Below are 21859 nucleotides of genomic sequence, written 5' to 3' on the forward strand. Positions count from 1 at the left end.
GCCCAGTAGCCTGTCTGCCGACAGCGGCCAACACTAAGTACCCTGGAGGGGATGGATCAAAGACAATGACCAAGCCATTTGTCTCGTGCCATCCATCTCCAGCCTTCCACAAACAGAGGCCAGGGACACCATTTCTACCCCCTGGCTAATAGCACTCCATGGACCCAACCTCCATGATTTTATCTCACTTTTCTTTAAACTCTGTTCTAGTTCTAGCCTTCACAGCCTCCTGCAGCAAGGAGTTCCACAGGTTGACTATTTGCTTTGTGAAGAAGAACTTTCTGTTATTAGTTTGAAGCCTGCTACCCATTCAATTCATCTGGTGTCCTCTAGTCCTTCTATTATGGGAACTAATGACGAACTTTTCTTTATGCACCCTCTCCACAACACTCATGCTTTTATAGACCTCTATCATGTCCCCCCTCAGTCTCCTCTTTTCTAAGCTGAGAAGTCCCAGTCTCTTCAGCCTCTCTTCATATGGCAGCTGTTCCAAACCCCTGATCATTGTAGTTGCCCTCCCCTCTCCCACCTCCTTTTCCCAGTCTCCTCAAACCCTTCGTAACCAATACCCCCAGCTATCTCCGAGACACTACTGACTTCCTAAGGAAACTACAAAACATCGATAACCTCCCCAATAATACCATCCTTGCCACCATGGATGTAGAAGCTCTATATACCAACATCCCACATGAAGACGGATTACAAGCAATTAGAAACACTATCCCAGAGGACACTACTGCCAACCTGATAGCAGACCTATGTAACTTTGTTCTCACCCACAATTATTTCCAGTTTGAGAACAACTTATACCTCCAGATCAGCGGCACAGCCATGGGTACACGCATGGCCCCACAGTATGCTAACATCTTTATGGCTGACCTAGAACAACGTTTCCTCAACTCCCGTCCCCTTTCACCCCTCCTCTACCTACGGTACATCGATGACATCTTTATGATCTGGACACATGGCCAAGAAACACTGGAGATATTCCACAGAGATTTCAACAACCTACACCCCACCATCAACCTCAGCCTGGACCATTCTACACGAGAGATCCACTTCCTGGACACCACCGTACAAATCAACAATGGAAAATTAGACACCACTCTCTACAGAAAACCCACCGACTCATACAGTTACCTACATGCATCCAGCTCCCATCCAGAACACACCACACGATCCATCGTCTATAGCCAAGCCCTTCGATACAACCGCATCTGCTCTAACCCCACTGACAGAGACCAGAAGCTTCAGGATCTCTACCAAGCATTTATAAATCTCAACTACCCACCCAGAGAAATAAAAAAGCAAATTGAAAGAGCCAGACGAATACCTAGAAACCATCTACTTCAAGACAGACCCAAGAAAACCAACAATAGAACACCACTTGTCATCACCTACAACCCCCAACTTAAACCTGTCCAACACATTATCAATAAACTACAGCCTATCCTGGAACAGGATACCATACTCAAAGAGGCTCTGGGAGACAGACCCATAGTCTCCTATAGACAACCACCTAACCTCAAGATGATTCTTACCAACCACCACAGGACATACCACACTAATACCAACCCTGGTACCTTCCCTTGCAACAAACCCCGTTGCCAGCTTTGTCCACATATTCATTCTGCTGATACCATTATTGGACCTAACCAAGTGAGTTATAAGATCAAGAACACATATTCCTGCGCATCCAGAAATATAATCTATGCTATCATGTGCCGAAAGTGTCCGTCTGCTATGTACATTGGACAAACATCTCAGACACTTCGCCAAAGGATTAATGCCCACAAAACAGATATCAGACAAGATCACAAAGAGAAAACAGTTTCTTGCCACTTTAACCAGAAAGGACACTCTCTAAATGACTTAGCCACCTGCATTCTGCTACAAAGACCTTTTACATCTGCACTTGAAAGGGAATCCTCTGAACTGTCATTCATGTTAAAATTCGACACTTGCCAACAAGGACTTAACAAGAATTTGAACTTTCTCACCCATTACCAAGACAGTTTCCCCAATTATCACCTGTAATACCATTAACTCACAAACATCCCACTCTCCCTACCTTTAATATCAGCAATTCACAGACACTTACCTTCCTTCCTCCCCCTTCCCACCCCCCCGCATCCCCCTTCTGTTCTGCAATGTGATTTGTCCTTTTCATATTTGTTCATTTTTTTAATTGTATCCTTTGGTATATATGGTTGTGACTACTTTCTTCCACTATTTGATCTGAGGAAGTGGGTCTGGCCCACGAAAGCTCATCATCTAATAAACCATCTTGTTAGTCTTTAAAGTGCTACATTGTCCTGTATTTTTGAACACACGTGTCCTTTATTTTGTACATCAGGAAGGGGGGTTAGGAAGGGCTAAATGGAAGGAGGTGAGGGAGGAATGGGGTATGAGCCCCCGATGGGGAGGACTGGGGTGGCTCTGCGGGCTCCTCGGGATGGAAGCTCTCCTGCAGCCCTCCGATTGACCCCCCTCCCCGGATGGCAGCCTGCGGCAAGTGCCGCCGGGCTGATGGCCGAGTGCTGTGATGTGCCGAGCGTGGGCACTCAGGGCACTCCAAGACAGGACTGCTTTGCAAGCGGGGAACCCCTGAGAACTGTCTGTCCGGGGTGGGAGTCGGGTCCCTTTAAGCACAGCCCTCGGCTAGCCTGAGACAGCAGCTCCACGCTCTAAGTCCTATTCTGATGCCCTGCCGGCACTGCTTCCCGCCAGCCTTAACCTCGGTTCAGGGTCACTCAGTGTGGACATGCTAGTTCGAATTAGCAAAACTCTAATTCGAACTCGTTTTTAGGTCTAGATGCGCTAATTCAAATTAGCTTAGTTCGAATTAACTAATTCAAATTAAGTTAGTTCGAATTAGTGCTGTAGTGTAGACATACCCTAACAGGGTGGGTGGCCACTGCTCAGAACGTAGGTGTAGGCGAGTTGGATTTAGTGCAGCTTACACAGATCTGGCTGTAGTGGAGGTGCACAAGGCAGCCAGCTCCACTCCTGGTGTAACTCCACTCACACCAGTCAGTCACTGGGTGCCTCTGGCCCTCAACACCCAAAGCAAAGACCAGCAAGAGGTGTGAGACCATTCAGAGTACCCCCCAGTGTTGTGCTTAAAAGAAGCACCCAGGATCTTTTTCACACATGCCGCATTTATTGAGCAGACATAGATCAATCAATACTTCATCATATGCATATGATACACTACACTCAGAGGGGAAGCCGTGTTAGTCTAAATCTGAAAAAGTGGCGAGGAATCCTGTGGCACCTCAGGGTATGTCTACACTAGCCACCCTAGTTCCAGGGAGGTTTAACAGTAGTTTGAATTAGGAGCTTTAATTTGAACTACTTAGTCCGTGCCATGTGTAGCCACGGGCAGGTAGTCCGGACTATGGGGCATTTAAAAATGGTGGCACCCAGGCTTCATTTGCAAGTTCGAATGCCACAGGACTCTTTGCCGCTACTACACTCATGCACTCTCTCTCTCTCTCTCTCTCCCTCTCACACACACACACGCACACACAAGCACACTCCGTTGTGTTGTTACCAGTAGTTGCTCCCCCTAACTGCACTGGCCAAGTGAATTAGTTGGCAGAGGGGTGGAGCCAGGCTTCTGCTGATCCAGGTCGATGCTTCCATGTTGATAACACAAAAAACCCGGGGTCCCTCTGCAAGATATCTCCTATTTATCCCTTTCATGCAGCCAGTTAATCATCACCTACATATGCAGTGAGATACATGTGATGCAGTTTTTAATTCTGCTTCAAAGAGGGTCCTTCTGGCACTTGCTGCTTGACTCCCAAGGCCAATCTTCTTTTCAGTGAGCTCACTTCACAAGTCTTGTTGTCTTTGGATCTGGCTCCCAGCCCTTTCCACCCTGGCAGCTGTTCACCTCTCAAGCGTCTCCATCCACACCTCATTCATTTCAACAGGACAATCAATGAAAAGGAGAGTTCTATTCTACTCCTAAAAAAAGACAATTTCCTATTCCTAAGGCCTATAACATAAAGGGCTTATTACAACGTTCTATGGTCTATAAGAAGCAAAGATCTATACAACATCTATCTGGACTTACAAAGTTTCTCTTAATAAAAAAAAAAACAACAACAAATGGTCTGGTAGCACCTTATAGTCTACCATTTGTTGTTTTTTTCTGTAACAGACTAACTTGGCTACCCCCTGAAGTTCTTAATATAAACTTATATGAGATTGACAAACGGTTATATGGAAATGTTACTGAGATTCATCCATAAATGAGAATGATACATAGTTATATGCAGGGATCGACAAATAATACAATCTACTCGCCTATGGTTTTGTTAAAGGAAAATATGACAAAGATTCCATACATACTTTAATTTTGAATGAAAAAGTTCCTTGCTAAATCTATTCAAGCAGTACTCATTGCAAACTTTCTTTCATATCCCTTTAACAGCATAATTTCTTGTAAATTCAAGATATTTATCATTAAGGCCACTCAACATTAAAATTAGTATATGTTTGGCTGCATCGGTCTTGTCTATATTTTCCCAACTTCTTGGGATTGCACCCTTCCCTTCAAATTTTCCATTATGAGCTTTTTCTAAGTCAGATCTGAAATGACTGACAAACCATTTCCAATAAGACATTTGTGAGGTATCTGGTTTGATGTTCCAGTTTGCAAAGTCAGGTCCTATATCTCGATACCTTTTGAATTGAATTGTTTTTTCACCAAGGACTATTTTGGAGTCACTTCCTGCAAGGCTGGAGCAGATGTCCGTGACTAGATGATTTGTTCCTTCCCATTGAATGCCAGTCATGGCCTGAGGATGATGGAAATCAGTGCTGTGGTCTCCATCGTGACCAGGAATTGTGTTTGTGCAGACAGCCTTGCAAAAGGGACACTGCTTCAAACACCCACGGAACTGCTCAAATAGGATTTCATGAGGTTTTGAGGGAAATGGGTCCAAATCAGTCTCAGAGAATGTTTGTTTCAGCTGTTCTAAGACAGGAATCAGTGACTCACTCACCACTTCTTTCAGAAATTGTATGTCTGTTATCTCTTGATGTTCGATGCTTTGCAGACTGCTTCTGGGAAGGTACAAATCATCTCCAAGCCTGGTACAAAATTCATCCAACCACAAAGCTACATTGCCATGTTTGTCTTTGACAACATTAGTTGATTCATGAACTGCTGAAAGAACGAGAGCTTGGAAAGAATCAAGATTTGAATTTAAGAATTTTTTCAATTTTGGATTTTTTTTATCTAAGCAATAGCTATCAACAGCTCGTCTGATAAAACCTTCCATACAATAACCTGGGTTATAGATATACTCTTGGTATCTTTCAAAATCTTCCTGAACTAAAAGATCATGTAGTATGAATGTTTCCAATTTCCTTCGATTGCCATTGAAGGCTTCATGGTTCGATTTCATCTCATTTGCGATGTCAATGGCAGTCTTGTCATAGACTGCGTCACGGATAGCAAATTTCAGATTGCTGCATAAAATATCTGCAAAAGTTGCAGTGGATGTTGCTCCTTGGCAGGCAATTTTGAAAGAGCTAAAGAATTCCTCTCTCTTACTTTCAAGATATAAGGCTGGATTATTTGATTCCTGGAATGCTTTGAGTGTTTCTCTAAACTTTCTTGAGGCCATTTGGCAAAAATATAGAGATATATCCACTTTGTATGAAGGTGTTAATGTAGAATTTACTTTCTTTGAATCAGATTCTAACTTCTTGCTTATTAAGTCCACTATTTCATGAAAGTAACTGGAGCTGTAATTCATTATCTCTCTTGCTTTGGACTCAGTGTATTCACAGATATGCTCCTTTAGGGAGTCTTTCATTTTCTGAACATCACTTTTATCAGTCTTCTTCAGTAGATTCCATGACTTCATCCCATGCTCAGAAAAGTCCAGAGGAAAATCAGTCCATTCAGAGGATCTTGCAATCCTGTTATGTATATCATGTTCTGATTTAAAATGACCCAGAAGGAAAGTTTCCATGTCAAGATGTATATTGGGCTCATCCACGCGATGGGCAGCAGAGGACACGTCAGTAATCCAGTCATTCCACACAAGAATAAACTGAGTTCTAAGATCACTTTCACTCAATTCCTTATCTCTGAAATCTCGGGCCAACTCTTTGCTTTTTCTTAGCAACTCATCTTTATAGGTTGATTTCTTTTGTTCAAAACTGTTTTGACGATTTTTCAGATCAATCTGTTCTTGACCCCTTCTACATATGCTGTCAATCAGATCTTGTCTGAAAAAGTTCATTCTACTTTTAATATTTGCTTTCCACTGAATCAGTATGTCACTGTACTTGTCCTCGCTAAAATAACTTTCTAGATCCTTTTCAGTAGCATCATATTTTTCTTGAACTCTTTTCTCAATATCTGCTCTATCTATGTCAGAGATTTTTCCATTCTGAATTTGGATGTTCAGCTTGTTCTGCAGACCAAGCATGAAACGTCTCAGTTCCCAGGTCCATTTGCTGTAGTTGTTTTCCAGTCTGGTGTACACTTCAATCTCCAGAGTATTTTTAAAACTGAATACAAAGTTCTCATTTAACAAAGCCGCCCACAGGTCCTGAGTACGCTTTTTTAAATCTGACAGACTTAGAAATCTATGTTCAGATTTTTCCATGGCAGTCACAAGAATCTTTCTCTTTAGTCTCTGCACACTTTGGCTGTAGCTGGGGTTGGGAGGTGCCATGGGTGGGTCCCCTTCCCAGAGGTGAGGAAAGTAATGGATGTGGGTGTTCACATCAAATCGGATAACGTCACTAAAGCAGGTTACATCACAGGATTCTTGCTGGGCTGCAATAATGGCCATTTCATCTAACTTCTCCTGAAGGCATCTTCGTCCTCCCATATTCTGTTCTTTTGCCGTTATGTCGCCAACATTCTGGTGCACGAACAAGCAGCTTGGGGAGAGCTTGACTTGCTTCATCCTCAGAAACGCCTGGACAGCGATCTGCAGGATATCTTGCATTTCCGCAGGGTTCTCGCCAAAGATATTGATCATCGTTGTGTTGCCCAGACCAATGACAAAAGTGGCTAGCTCATTGTCATGACTGAGTGCTGATCTGTTTTCTAGCTCTATGGCCCGAAGTCCTTCAGTGTCGATAACCACCACAAAGTCAAAGTTCAGCTCTTCTCTGAGCTCATCATCCACCTTAACTAGCTGCATGAAGGCTCCCCTGGTGCACCTCCCTGCACTGACTTTAAACTGGAGGCCAAACATGGCGTTCAGGAGGGTTGATTTCCCAGTGCTCTGGATGCCAAGCACAGAAAGAACAAACACCTTTTTGTCTCCCAGCTTCTCAATTAACTTGTCAAAGATGGCGCCGATCCATTTCAATGGCACATAAGAAGTGTCACCATCCAACAGTTCGATAGGATACCCTGAAACCATCAAATCAGCTACAACCTGCGGCAATTTAAGATGGCATACATCCTGTCCAGGTAGTGCATCCAGAGCTTCATAAATCTGACCCACCTCTCTCAAAAGATGCTCAAGACCAAAAGTAGATTCATTTATTTTACGTGATAATTCTTCTAATTGTTTTTGCAAGTCATTATTTTTTCTTCTTTGGTCTTGTGACCACAACTCATGGTATTTTTGGTGAAGCTCTGGAAGATGATCAGAAGACAGATCAGCTATAAATACTTGCAGCCACTGTAAAAAGTAAATTTTAGTTTTGTGGGAAGATAAATTCAGGGTTGAAAGCACTGACCTCATTAGTTCCTTCAGGGGAAATGCTTTCTGTAACTGATCCTTTCGTATTGCATTCTTTTCTGATTTTATTTGGCTTAGCTGCTGTTCTATGCTCATGTTCTCATTGTCCTGCAAATGGGCATGCTTTTTATCCGTCTTACACCACTCATGCCACAATTTTCCTTGGAGAGGTAATAATTCCTCCTTAACATCTAAAATACCTTTCTGTTTCAGATAACCTGTCACTGTTTGTGCCAGTTCTTTGCCGTCCTTGCATTCTCTTTTGTCTTCATCAATGTGGAATCCATGCTCTCGTGCAATGTTTGCACATTTACCAAGGCTACAAGAAATATTCGAAATTTCCATGGCACTTTTAATAGCAGTGGTCAGTGCATCCATTAATCGTGCCTCATTCTGGTTCTTTACAGCTATTTTTACTCGATTTCTAGTCTTGTTAACTGTTGTTCGCTCTTTGTCAGTACAGAGAAAGATGAGAGGTTTGGGAGATTTTACGAGGTCTTTTAAAACCTTCTTGCCCTTTTCATTCTGATCAACCTCTGACAAGAGGACCACGCTGACTGACGCTATTTCCCGTAAAAATTTGACTTGTCGCTCATGTTCTCTTGCATCTCCATGAAGATTGGTGAACGCGATGCAGTTCTCAAAACTGTCATCATCCTTTCCGCCAGGACAGTACCAGGTGATTTCTACAACACCTTCCATCAAGAGGCAGTTTTTAATACTGCCTCTACAATGACGATGGAAAAAAATATTATGTTTTTGCTTACTCAGCAGTGTATTTAAAAGCTGAGATTTAGAAAAAGAAGACGCACCAAATCTTATGAAGGACACCAGTGGTATATCTGCCTGATATATCAATTTATCTTCACATTTCCTAACCCCAGCCTTATTTTGTGAATCCTGACGACTCTGCCATTTCTTGTTAACTTGGCAAAAGGACCAAAAAGGAAGTTCTATTTGTGGAGAATGTGGATCTGGCACCAGAAGTGGGAGAGCAAATTGACATAAAGCGAGCTTTGTTGAAATATATTGCCTCATGAAATCATCTGCACAGAGAAAAATTGCCATCTGGACATCCATAGGGTGCACCTGATCCTCATTACTTTCAGCAAATTCGTTAGATTCATCATTATCATTAAACAATTCATCTAGATCATCTGAGGGTTCGTTCACATCATCACTGGTGTTTGTTGTCTTGGCCATGTCTTGTTCTATTTTACTGTCATTCTTGCATATGAAACTTCTTGCCCGATAGTCCAGCATCAACAGCTTATCCAAAAAGTAAAATGACAGCTCACTTTCATTGCTGGGGTGGTTGTCATTTAAAGATGTTTTGCGAATTTTCTGGAAATCTGCCATCCCCATTTTATTTGGATAGTAACTTTCAAGGTTAAGTCGCCTGATTAATTTTTGAAATCCTGCAGTTTGAGGAAATTCATTTGTCTTAGTTCCTGTGGGCTGCACTTCTTCGCATGTTGTCACTGCTGAATTTACCAGCTTACTTTCTTGAAACACATTTTCTAATTCTTTTTTAATATATTCCTTCTGCTGATCATCATTTGTGGCTTTAAATGTTCCATTCACAAGGGATTTCAAATCTCTTTCCAATGCTTTCCAATCAGTGAGCACCCCGTGCTTTGTAAGGACAAAAGTAACTTCCTCTGACAGCGAGTTGCCCATGTGAGATTTAATAAAATTCAAACGTTTCCTCTTCTCTTTGGGGGCCATCACTTGATTTTTAGTTGCTACTGTCAGACCTGTCAGCAGCATGAAAGCCTGAGCTCTGGAAACACCCTGATCCCTTAGGGTCAAATATGTCCCATATGCTGTTTGCATTTCTTTTAGCAGGAAGTTAATTTCTGAGCACTCGAGGAGATACTGAAAAGTGTGACTGTCCACACGGTATCCTGCGCTGGCTACAATTGAGAGTAGTAACAATTCTATGTCGGTCTCGGCTCTCTGTCTTAGAGCCTGCAGTAATGAATAGATGGATAAGCTGAGAGTCAGAGTAGCTTTTCTCTTCGTTTCATGCTCTGCTGCTGGAGAAGTCAAAGAGACACTGGTAACATCCCTGATGTCACTTTCCATTTGCTGTAAAATTTGAGTGAAATCTGTAAGCTCAGAGCTGGGGCTGGAGCTCTGATCTGCTTGTTCTGTTGCTGACGGGAAAATCCATTGCATAATGAAAGAAGATTTGGGGAAATTCTGAACGGAATAGATGTAAGGATCCAGAAGGCAGTACAGCACACATCTGATGTACCTCTCATTTGGGACAGGTGACTCTCTGCACCGTGAAACTGTACGTTTCAGGAAATCTTGAAGCCTCTTGTCTGAGAGGCAAATGTCGATCCACATACTCGGGCTTCTTGTCTTTTCATTCAGCTTCTCTTTGAACTTGAGCAGCGTCACCAGCTGCCCTTCATCCCCTGTGACTTCCCAGGTCTTCATTTCCTCTAGGAAGGATCTGGCCTCATCCCATGCACTGACTGTTCCCGCCCCAGCCAATGGGCTGGCAGTTAGGGTTGTTAGGGCTTCATAGGCCCTTGTGAGGCTGCTGCCCATTTGATAAACGTCTTTAAAATCTTGTCTGTGATTGGCCAGGATTATGTCCCACACTGGAGTCAGCTGAGAGCCTCTGTCAATCACAGACCAGGTTTTGTTACTGGCCAGCAGCCCAGATTTCCATGTTGCGAGTGACTCCACTCCAGGGGGGCCGCCCGTCTTGGTCACACACAGCTGAATCTCTGTTTGATGTTGTTTTCTGTCTGTGCCTTCAGACTCTGACTTGGATACAGTGACACCAGCTGCTATGCTCCCACCGAAGCCGCTGTAGCTGCCTCTGATGCAAGAGCGGAGCTCGTCAGATGCTCGTTTCTTCACCTCGTCCAGCTGCTCTGCCCGGAATCCCTGCGACGCCGCTTTCCACCAGAATATCCCGCCCAGGTGGAGGGGGCCCTGGTTCACGTGAGACCCGAATCGCTTGAAGAAATTCCCGGCCCGGCTCTTCAGCAGCGGGCGCTTGTCAGGCTCTGGGGCATGACTCAAAAGCAGCTCGATCTCTTTTAACTCCTGCAGTGCGGCGCTGGACAGTCGGAGCCAGTCCTTGGGGAAGTAGCAGGAGGCCAGGGGGATGTAGCTGTACATGGTGGTGCAGAGGTAGGTGCGCTCAGAGCGGGATGTGTGGGAGCTTTCGGACTCTGAAGAGCTGCTGCAGTCGGTGGTGGTGTCCACACTAAACTCCCCAAACCCACCAATTGCTGCGAGGCTCAGGCTGTAGCCCAGTGTTTCCATGGTCCGTGTGAACGTGGACTCTGCTGCGGCCGATGAAAACTCCTTCGTCTCACACAAGGGCCCTTGCTGTGGGCCAAAGAGCTCCAACCCATCTGGGAGCTCCAGGAGCTGCTCGCGCTTCTCCACCATCTGGGCAAGCTGCTTGGATTTGTAAATGCCCTGCAGGGCCAGCCCCCCCGACGCCCGTCTCACAACTTCCCTGTCAGGGAGAGTCTCACTCTGGGACACCGACTGCTCCAGGAGGTCTAACTGCTTGTGCGCGTTCTCCACCACCTCTCCCAGCGACTTCTGAGATGGGGCCCAATACTGGGGGGCTACGTCCATCGCTTGCTGCAGCTCCTCCTCTTTCTTCTTCACAGCTTTCTCCTGCATCAGTTTTATCTCCTGCAGTGTCAGCTTTCTCAGCTCCTGGCTCTTCAGCATCTCCATGTGCTCCCCCTTCTGCTGCTGCATTGTTGCCTTGCTGTCTGTACTGCATAGTTCTTGGAGCGCCTGCTTTTCCCACTCATGTCGTATGTCACGTTCTAACTTCACGCAGTCTTCAGACCGCAGGTGTTTCAAGGCTTGGGCAGAGGTAACGCCCAGCTGTGTGTGCAGTTTAGGCAGCCAGTACTCTGCACTCAGACCCACGGCTTCCAGTCGCTTGGCTAGATCGTCCTTTGCAGCATCTCCCTCCGCGGAATGCCTGGGGCTTTCCTCTCCCATAGACACAGCTGTGAAATGGAGCAGACAAACAATATCAGGACTTTCATGAAGATGTCCCACCTTCCTGCCTCTGCATTCCAGCATCATAGAATAATAGAACACTAGGACTGGAAGGGACCTCGAGAGGTCATCGAGTCCAGTCCCCTGCCCCCATGGCAGGACCTAGTACTGTTTCTAGACCATCCCTGATAGACATTTATCTAACCTGCTCTTAAATATCTCCACATATCTCTTGGAGATTCCACAACCTCCCTGGGCGATTTATTCCAGTGTTTAACCACCCGGACAGACAGGAACTTTTTCCTAATGTCCAGCCTAAACCTCCCTTGCTGCAGTTTAAGCCCATTGCTGCTTGTTCTATCCTCACAGGCCCGGAAGAACAAGTTTTCTCCCTCCTTCTTATGACACCCTTTTAGATACCTGAAAACCGCTATCATGTCCCCCCTCAATCTTCTCTTTTCCAAACTAAACAAGCCCAATTCTTTCAGTCTTCCCTCAGAGCTCATGTTCTCTAGACCTTTCATCATTCTTATTGCTCTTCTCTGGACCTTCTCCAATTTCTCCACATCTTTCCTGAAATGCGGTGCCCAGAACTGGACACAATACTCTAGCTGAGGCCTAATCAGCGCAGAGTAGAGCGGAAGAATGACTTCTCGTGTCTTGCTCACAACACACCTGTTAATACTTCCCAGAATCATGTTTGCTTTTTTTGCAACAGTGTCATATAGTTGACTCATATTTAGCTTGTGGTCCACTATAACCCCTAGATCCCTTTCTGCAGGGCTCCTCCCTAGACAGTCGCTTCCCAGTCTGTATGTGTGAAACTGATTGTTCCTTCCTACGTGGAGCACTTTGCTTTTGTACTTATTCAACGTCATCCTGTTTAACTCAGACCATTTCTCCAATTTGTCCAGATCATTTTCAATTATGACCCTATCCTTCAGAGCAGTTGCCACACCTCCCAGCTTGGTATCATCTGCAAACTTAATAAGCGTCCTCTCTATGCCAATATCTAAATCATTGATGAAGAGGTGCATGACAAACTCCCTGCCCCAAAGGCAAAGCTGCAAAGAGCTCCAACTGTTGCATTTGTGAACTGTCTTTGGCACCAGGGCATATAGCTTTAAGAATGGACACCATGGTGCAAATAAGTGACAGTCACATGTACACCACCCTATACCAAAAACCTACTGACCGCTATGCCTATCTTCATGCCTCCAGCTTCCATTCTGGACACACCACATGATCCATTGTCTACAGCCAAGCACTGAGGTACAACCGCATATGCTCCAACCCCTCATACAGAGACCTACACCTACAAGATCTTCAACAAGCACTTTTTAAAATACGATACCCACATGAGAAAGTGAGGAAACAGATCAACAGAGCCAGACGTGTACCCAGAATCCTCCTGCTGTGGGAAAACCCCCCCCAAAAAACCAACAGAACACCACTGGCCATCACCTACATTCCTCAGCTAAAACCTCTTCAATGCATCATCAGTGATCTACAACCCATCTTGGACAATGATCCCTCACTTTCACAGGCCTTGGGAAGCAGGCCGGTCCTTGCCTACAGACAACCCACCAACCACCAGCAACTATACACCGCACCACAGTAACTCTAACTTGGGAACCAATCCCTGCAACAAACCTCGGTGCCAACTCTGCCCTCATATCTACACCAGACACTCCACCACAGGCTCATCCACCCACACATCTACCAATGTAATATACGCCATCATGTGCCAGCAATGCCCCTTTGCTGGCAGATTTAAAGGTAGCTATCCTGCAGCAAAAAAACTTCAGGACCAGACTTCAGAGAGAAACTGCTGAGCTACAGTTCATCTGCAAATTTGACACCATCAACTCAGGATTAAAAAAAACTGTGAATGGCTAGGCAAGTACAAAAGCAGTTTCTTCTCTGTTGGTGTTCACACCTCCAGATCAGCTGCTAGAAGTGCGCCTCATCCTCCCTGATTGAATTTACCTCATTATCTCTAGCTTGATTCTTGCTTGCATATTTATACCTGCCTCTGGAAATTTCCACTACATGCATCTGACGAAGTGGGTCTTTGCTCATGAAAGCTAATGTTCCAATACATCTGTTAGTCTATAAGGTGCTACTGTATCAGAGGGGTAGCCGTGTTAGTCTTAATCTGCAAAAGTGGCGAGGAGTCCTGTGGTACCTGAAGTGTTGGAGTATAAGCTTTCATGAGCAAAGACCCACTTCGTCAGATGCATGCGAAGGTGCTACAGGACTCCTTGTCGCTTTTGCAGATTCAGACTAACACAGCTCCCCCTCTGATGGCTTTAAGAATGTTACAGAAAAGGCAACAGAGATGATGAGGTGTAAGGAACAGCTTTCATATGAGGAGAGATTAAGAAGACTGGGACTCTTCAGCTTGGAAAAGAAATGATTAAAAGAGTGGGGGGATATGTTAGAGGCCTAGAGATTGAAGGATGGTGTGGAGAAATAGAATAAAGAAATGGTATTTATTCCTTCACTAACATAACACAAGAAGCCGACCCAATTAAATTTATAGGCAGCAGATTTAAACCCAACAAAGTAGGTGACAGGGGAAGGAGCATGATGATTGTCTCTTCTCTTTATTCCTTCTGAAGCACCTGGCAAGGCCACTGTTGGAAGACAGGATATGGGGCTGGAAGGATCATTGGTCTGACCCAGTCTGGTCATTCTGATGGTCTTATATAGAGCTGAAATGTATCTGCTCCTTGGTGATGGGTGGATGGGGTTAGTCTCCCCTCCATGCTGATTTGCTTCGTGGCTTGTACTGAGCATGCTCAGTAACACTGCTGAAGCCACTGTCCTCACTTTGTCCCCCTCCCCCACTACTGTGGCATGCATGAGTTGCCCCCTCCCCCTCATAATCTGAAATAGTGCCCCTAGGAGAGGGGGCAACAGGGGCAGCTGCTCCGGGGCCCAATGATTTAAAGGGCCCCAGGACTCTTGGCCACCACTGCTGTTACGGTGGCAGCGGCAGCAGCTGAGGGCTGGGGCCCTTTAAATCACCACGCCCTGGGATCCAGCAGTCTGTGGGCAGCCCTGGGCACTAGTCTTAACCCTCCAGATTCCTGAATTGGGGCCAGCTGACTTGGTCCTGAAGCTGGCCCCTTATACTTATCCCTCCCACTCTGCTCCGGCAGCTGTCCCCAGTTTTGTCTCCTGACCTGATGCTAAACCAGCCCCACCCAACATTTATCCCCAACCTGCGTCCAGCCCCCAGCCCCACATTTAACCCCACCAAGGTACCCCCAGCTCTGCCCTCTCCCCCTCAGCCCTGCTGGCCAGCCCTGACCCCAGGCCTCCATTCTAAGTCTTGACAGCTGGCTTATGACCCTACCCCCCATGCCCTAGCTCTGCCAGCTGCTGCTTGTTCCCCCCCTTTAGCCCTGCCAGCCTGCTCCATGAGCTCTGGCACTTCAGCCTTAGGTGCAATCTGTCCCCAGCATCCTTTCCTGACACTCTAATCTCCCCAGACTGCTCCTGAGCCTGCCCCCCTCTTTTCCTGACCCCTGCCTGCTCCCTGCTCCCTACCAGCCTGTCCCTGCATCTGCCCCCTTAACGCCACCTGTCCTGATCCTGGGCCCATGCCTGCCTCTGCTCCCTGAGCTCCTGTGGGCTCTGATTTCTACACTGCACTGGAGCAGCTATTTTCTCACACCCGCAAGGTCCCTGCTTGGCCCCCATCACCCAGCAGAGAAGTCTGTGATGGCTCAGCAAATGCAGAGAAGCTGAAGCAGCCTCCACATGGCAAGCAAGAAGCTGAGTTGAGAGCAGAATCCCTAAGACCATAGGACGAGCTGTGCATGACACAAGCTGTGCGTGTTGGACGACGGGCCCCAATAACTACCGTGTGTTAAACCGAGAGCAGGGTTCTAATGAGACTCCCAAAGGGACAGACAGGCTCTGTCAGAAACGCCCTCTCTGCGCTCAGGGAAAATCACTAACATCCAAAGGTCGCCCCTTCCTTCTCCACCACAGCTCTCTGCTCCAGTCCCTGCTCTGTCACCACACCCGGCTTTCTCGTCACACAGAACAACTCCTTCCACTCAGCCTATTGCTAACTGGGTGCCTGGTTGCTATCTCAGCCGGCTCCTGCTTTCACATAACCTCTGACCCCTGACCCCCGATCTTCCCTCAGACCTGAGCACTCCTGTGCAGCATGAACTGTTCCCACAGCCCTGTGTACCCTTCAGTTCTGACATACATAACAACATAAGAGTGGCCAGACGGGGTCAGACCAAAGGTCCATCTGGCCCAGGGTCCTGTCTGCCCACAGTGGCCAGTGCCAGGTGCCCCAGAGGGAGCGAACACAACATGTGTCCTCATGTGATCCCTCCCCTGTCACCCACATCCAGACAAACAGAGGCTAGGGACAGCATTCCTTCCCATCCTGGCCTTTGATGGACCTAACCTCCATCAAGCTATCTAGCACTTTTTGGAATCCTGTGAAAGTCCTAGACTTCATAACATCTTTCGGCAGGGAGTTCCACAGGTTGACTGTGCCTTGAGTAAAGAAAAACTTTCTTTTGTTTGTTTTGATCCTGCTGCCTGTTCATTTCACTTGGTGACCCCTAGTTCTTATATTGTGGGAACAAGTAAATAACTTTCCTTTATTCACTTTTTCCATACCAGTTGTGATTGTATAGATCTCTGTCGTATCCCCCTTAGTCTCTTCTTTTCTAAGCTAAAAAGTCCAAGACTTTTTAATCTCTCTTCATATGGGACCCGTTCCAAACCCCTCATCATTTTTGTTGCCCTTTCCTGAACTTTTTCCAATGCCAGTACATCTTTTTTGAGATGAGGCGACCACATCTATACACAGTATTCAAGATGTGGGCGTCCCATGGTTTTATATAGGGGCAATAAGCTATTCTCTGTCTTATTCTCTATCCCTTTTTTTATGATTCCCAACATTCCCAAAACAGGTTTGCTGTTTTGACTGCGACTGCACACTGCCTGGATGTTTTGAGAGAACTATGCACAATGACAGTTAATAGATCTGCAATTTCCCATTTGAGTTCTTTCAGAACTCTTGGGTAAATTCCATTTGTTCCTAGTCACTTGTTACTGTTAAATTGATCAATTTGTTATTGAAGACTGTTTCAATTTGTTTGCTTGAAGACTGAAGCAAAGAATTCAGTTAGCCTCTCCTCAATAACTTTATCATCTTTGAGTGCTCTTTCATCATCTTCATTGTCCAAGGGCCCCACTGGTTGTTTAGCCGGCTTCTTGCTTCTGATGTACTTAAAGAACATTTTGCTATTATTTTTTGAGTTTTTGGCTAGCTGTTCTTCAAACTCTCTTTTGGCTTTTATTATTATATTTTGAAAATTAATTAATAGAGTTTATGCTACGTTCAGTTTTCTTCACTAGGATTTGACTTCCACTTTTTAAAAGATATCTTTTTATCTGACACTGCTTCTTTTCCTTAGTTGTTAAGCCACAATGGCACTTTTGGGGTTATCTTAGTGTGTTTTTTAATTTGGGGTGTACATTGAAGTTGGGACTGTATTATGGAGTCTTTGAAAAGTTTCCACCACTTGCAAAGATTTTACTTTTGCCATTGTACCTTTTAATTTCTGTTTAACTAACCTTGTCATTTTTGTGTAGTTTCCCTTTCTGAAATTAAATGCCACATTGTTCGGCTGCTGAGGTGTTTTTCCCACCACAAGGATGTTATATTTTATTACATTATGGTAATGTAACTGTTTCCAAAAGGTCCAGTTATATTTACCTCTTGGACTAGATTCTGTGTTTCACCTCGGGCTATATCAAGAATAGTCGCTCCCCTTGTGGATTCCAGAACCAGCTTCTCCAAGAAGTCGTCATTTCAGGTATAAAGAAATTTTATCTCTGCATCCCATCCTGAGGTAATGTGTACCAGTCAACATGGGGATAGTTAAAATCACGTACTTTTACTGAGTTTTTTATTTTGATTGGCTCTCCATTAACATAGAATCATAGAATCATAGAATAATAGGACTGGAAGGGACCTCGAGAGGTCATCGAGTCCAGCCCCCCGCCCTCAAGGCAGGACCAAGCTCCATCTACACCATCCCTGACAGATGTCTATCTAACCTGTTCTTAAATATCTCCAGAGAGGGAGATTCCACCACCTCCCTTGGTAATTTATTCCAATATTTGACCATCCTGACAGTTAGGAATTTTTTCCTAATGTCCAATCTAAACCTCCCCTGCTGCACTTTAAGCCCATTACTCCTTGTCCTGTCCTCAGAAACCAAGAGGAACAAATTTTCTCCTTCCTCCTTGTGACACCCTTTTAGATATTTGAAAACCGCTATCATGTCCACCCTTAATCTTAAACATTTCATAGCCACTATCACTGTCCTGAGCAGGTGGTCAATAACATATCCCTACTGCTATATTCTTCTTATTGGAGCATTGAATTACTATCCAGAGAGATTCTATGGAACAGTTTGGCTCATTTAAGATTTTTACTTCATTTGATTCTACATTTTCTTTCACATATAGTGCCCCTTCCCCACCAGCACAACCTGCTCTGTCCTTCCGATATATTTTGTACTCTGGTATGACTGTGTTCCATTGATTGTCCTCATTCCACCAAGTTTCTGTGATGCCCATGATGTCAATCTCCTCCTTTTAAAACTAGGCACTCTAGTTCACCCATTTTACTATTTAGACTTCTGGCATTTGTGAATAAGCACTTTAAAAATGTGTCAGGTGCTGCGCAGTTCAGCAGGGGTGAGGTTTGGGGAGAGGCTACAGGACACTCCTAAACCTCATCCACACATGAAGCCAAAAATGAGATGCCCCCTTCTGTAGACCAGGGATGGGGAACCTACAACCTTGATGCCCCCTGCAGAGGAGTGAACCATCTTCATGGCTGGGGAGGCAGCACCAGCCTTGCGGGACGGATCAAAGCACCAGCCACATCTGGTGTGAGGGATCAGATTGGTGGGGAGGGAGGCAGGCAGGAGGAGCAGCTCTTTGCACTGCCATTCCCCCAGTGCAGGGTAGCTTTGTCCCTGAACGGGCTTAAGGCTGCACCCCATCAGTTCCATTGGCTGGGAATCACAGCCAATGGGAGCAGAGAGTGGTATCTGTAAGTATGGTAGTACGGAGCCATGTACCCGCAGGAGCTGTGCCAAGTAGCACCCCAGTCCTCTGCCACACTCCACCTCCTCCCACCCACACCCCACACTGCCACTCCAGCCTGCTTCTGCCACCCCTCCCATGCATCCCCTGCATCCCCATCCCATGTCTGTACCCTACCTCCTGCCCAGACCCTGCACCCCACCCCACTCCTCCACACTGACCCTCTTATTTTGACCCCACCCCAGGCGGCCTCATCAGAATCACTAGCCCAGAAGAGTTAATTTGCCCCGAAGGGGAAGGTCTGTGCCAGGCCTCTCCTTGTGGGGCTGGCAGGTAAAGCCTCCTTCCATGGAAACTGATGGCAAAAAGTCTCTACAGACCTGAACCCTGAGCGTCCAGATTAACACCCCCACCCTGCTCCTGAACCTGGGCCCCATATTTATGCTCCATTCTCAGGCTTGAACTGGGAATCCTTCTTTATCCCCTCTGCTCCTGTGGTTCCCTCTGTCCTCCTTGTTAGTAGCTTGTTAGGACTCTCCTCCTGTCCTCCCCCACACTCCAGACCTACCTCCTTCCCTTTAGCCCCTATAACCTGCTCTCAGCTGCTGGACGTATTTACTGCCTGTCAGCCCAGGACCTCCCCCATCAGCCCTGCCAGCCTGCCCCTGGCACCTTTCCCCAACACATTACTCTTCTCAGGCTGCTCCTGAACTCCACTGCCCCCCCCCCCCAACTCTCCCAGCCCGCCCCAGCATCCCTCCCCCTCCCAAGCTGGCTCCTGGGCCCATACCCACTTTTGCTCCACTCTTCCTCACTGGGAGCCCTGACGTCTTCATTGCATCTCACTAGCCTTTGTTCTCAGGCCTAAACTGCAGCAGGATGATCCCAGGATCCTTCCCTGGCATCCAGTGTAACCCAGCAGAGCACGGGACAAACAGAGATCACACAGACATAGGCACGAGAAAACCCTCCCACCCCACCCCAAGGGAAAATACCGGCTTCAGAAGACTGCTCCATCCTTCTCCAATGCTTTGCATCTCCCTCCTCCGTCCCCACTGGCTTTCTGCAGACTAGCCTGTTTATGTTCACGCTGCCTGATGTGGCTTCCTCTGAGAAGCTGGCTTCTGGTCTGCTGTCATATAGAAACCAGCCACCCTCCCGCCTGCCAATTCTCCACAAGGGCAGAGGTTTCCTGTAAGAAAGAGGTGAGCACACAAGTCAGTTCAAAACACATAAATGCTCAATGCTGTCTGGAGATTTCAGTAGGGGTCATAAGAACATAAGAGCAGCCAGGCTGTGTCAGACCAAAGGCCCATCCAGCCCAGTGTCCAGTCTGCTGACAGTAGCCAATGCCAGGTGCCCCAGAGGGAGGGAACAGAACAGGGAATCCTCACGTGATCCCTCCCCTGTCACCCATTTCCAGAGAGAGGCCAGGGACACCACCCCTACCCATCCTGGCTAATAGCCATTGATGGACCTAACCTCCATGAATCTATCTAGCTCTTTTTTGTATCCTGTTATAGTCCTAGTCTTCACCACATCCTCTGGCGAGGAGTTCCACAGGTTGAATGTGCCCTGACTGAAGAAGAACTTCCTTTTGTTTGTTTTAAACCTGCTGCCTTTTCCTTTCATTCAGTGACCCCTCGTTCTTATATTGTGGGAACAAGTAAAGAACTTTTCCTTATTCACTTTCTCCACACCCGTCATGATTTTATAGACTTCTATCCTAGCTCCCTTTGTAGAAACGAGCTTCACACTCAGTAAAAGGTACGGAGAATAGTTTATTTATAAATGCTGCAGCATAGTGAGAACCCACCAAAGTGTGTTCTACCTTAGAATACAACTACAACTTCTTTTATAGTAGGAGCTACAATAACAAACTATCACTCTGCGCATGCTTGTTACTGGGCAAACTTTCAGCATGATTACATACTCTTTTATGATAAAATGATTCACTTTCTCACATTTTCAAAACACGTGACCTTCTCGCCTACATGAAATGGCAGCTATTTACAAGATGGATTCCACACCCTGTAGTCTTCTCATTTCTACACTGAAAAGTCCAAGTCTTTTTACTCTTGCCTCATATGGGACCCGTTCCAAACCACTAATCATTTTTGTTGCCCTTTTCTGAACCTTTTCCAATGCCAGTGTATCTTTTTTGAGAAAAGGAGACCTCATCTGTACTCAGTATTCCAGATGTGGGCATCCCATGGATTTATAGAGAGGCAATAAACTATTCTCTATCCCTTTCTTAATGATTCCTAACATTCTGTTGGCTTTTTTGATTGTAGCTGCACACTGAGTGGATGTTTTCAGAGAACTATCTACAATGACTCCAAGATTTCTCTCTTAAGTAGCTGTAGCTAAATTAGTCCCCATCATATTGTATTTATAGCTGGGATTATGTTTTCCAGTGCACTCTAGACCATCCCTGATAGACATTATCTAACCTACTCTTAAATATCTCCACAGATGGAGATTCCACAACCTCCCAGGGCAATTTATTCCAGTGTTTGACCACCTGGACAGTTAGGAACGTTTTCCTAATGTCCAACCTAAACCTCCCTTGCTGCAGTTTAAGCCCATTGCTTCTTGTCCTGTCCTCAGAGGCCAGGAAGAACACGTTTTCTCCCTTCTCTTTATGACACTCTTTTAGGGTATGTCTACACTACCCCGCTAGTGCGAACTAGCGGGGTAATGTATGCATACCGAACGTGCAAATGAAGCCCGGGATTTGAATTTCCCAGGCTTTATTTGCATAAGCTGGCCGGCGCCATTTTTAAATGCCGGCTTGTTCAAACCCCGTGCCGCGCGGCTACACGCGGCACGGGGTTTGAACAAGCCGGCATTTAAAAATGGCGCTGGCCGGCTTATGCAAATAAAGCCCGGGAAATTCAAATCCCGGGCTTCATTTGCACGTTCGGTATGCATACATTACCCCGCTAGTTCGCACTAGCGGGGTAGTGTAGACATACCCTCAGATACCTGAAAACCACTCTCATGTCCCCCCTCAGTCTTCTCTT

The 21859-nt window shown here is 45.9% G+C and overlaps 1 protein-coding gene across 1 annotated transcript; it reads right to left on the reverse strand.

Moving 5' to 3' along the window:
* Positions 1–2710: 2710 nt before the first annotated feature.
* LOC102449315 (interferon-induced very large GTPase 1) lies at positions 2711–19982 on the reverse strand. The gene is made up of 2 exons (XM_075923208.2): positions 19829–19982; positions 2711–11737 (listed from the first exon to the last, which is right to left on the reverse strand). Exons 1-2 carry the CDS (start codon positions 19848–19850, stop codon positions 4428–4430), a joined length of 7332 nt encoding a protein of 2443 aa, XP_075779323.2. The 5' UTR covers positions 19851–19982; the 3' UTR covers positions 2711–4427.
* Positions 19983–21859: the final 1877 nt, after the last annotated feature.

This window comes from Pelodiscus sinensis, chromosome 3 (genome assembly GCF_052426305.1).
Source record: "Pelodiscus sinensis isolate ZL-2025 chromosome 3, ASM5242630v1, whole genome shotgun sequence".
Lineage (NCBI taxonomy): Eukaryota > Metazoa > Chordata > Testudines > Trionychidae > Pelodiscus > Pelodiscus sinensis.

Bases quoted from the DNA above. Each gene is read 5' to 3' on its own strand.
- LOC102449315 (XM_075923208.2), bottom strand. From the start codon at position 19,850: ATGGAGCAGTCTTCTGAAGCCG. The intron at 11,738-19,828 runs GTATTTTCCCTT...TCCATTTCACAG, and splicing joins GGAGCAGTCTTCTGAAGCCG to CTGTGTCTATGGGAGAGGAA.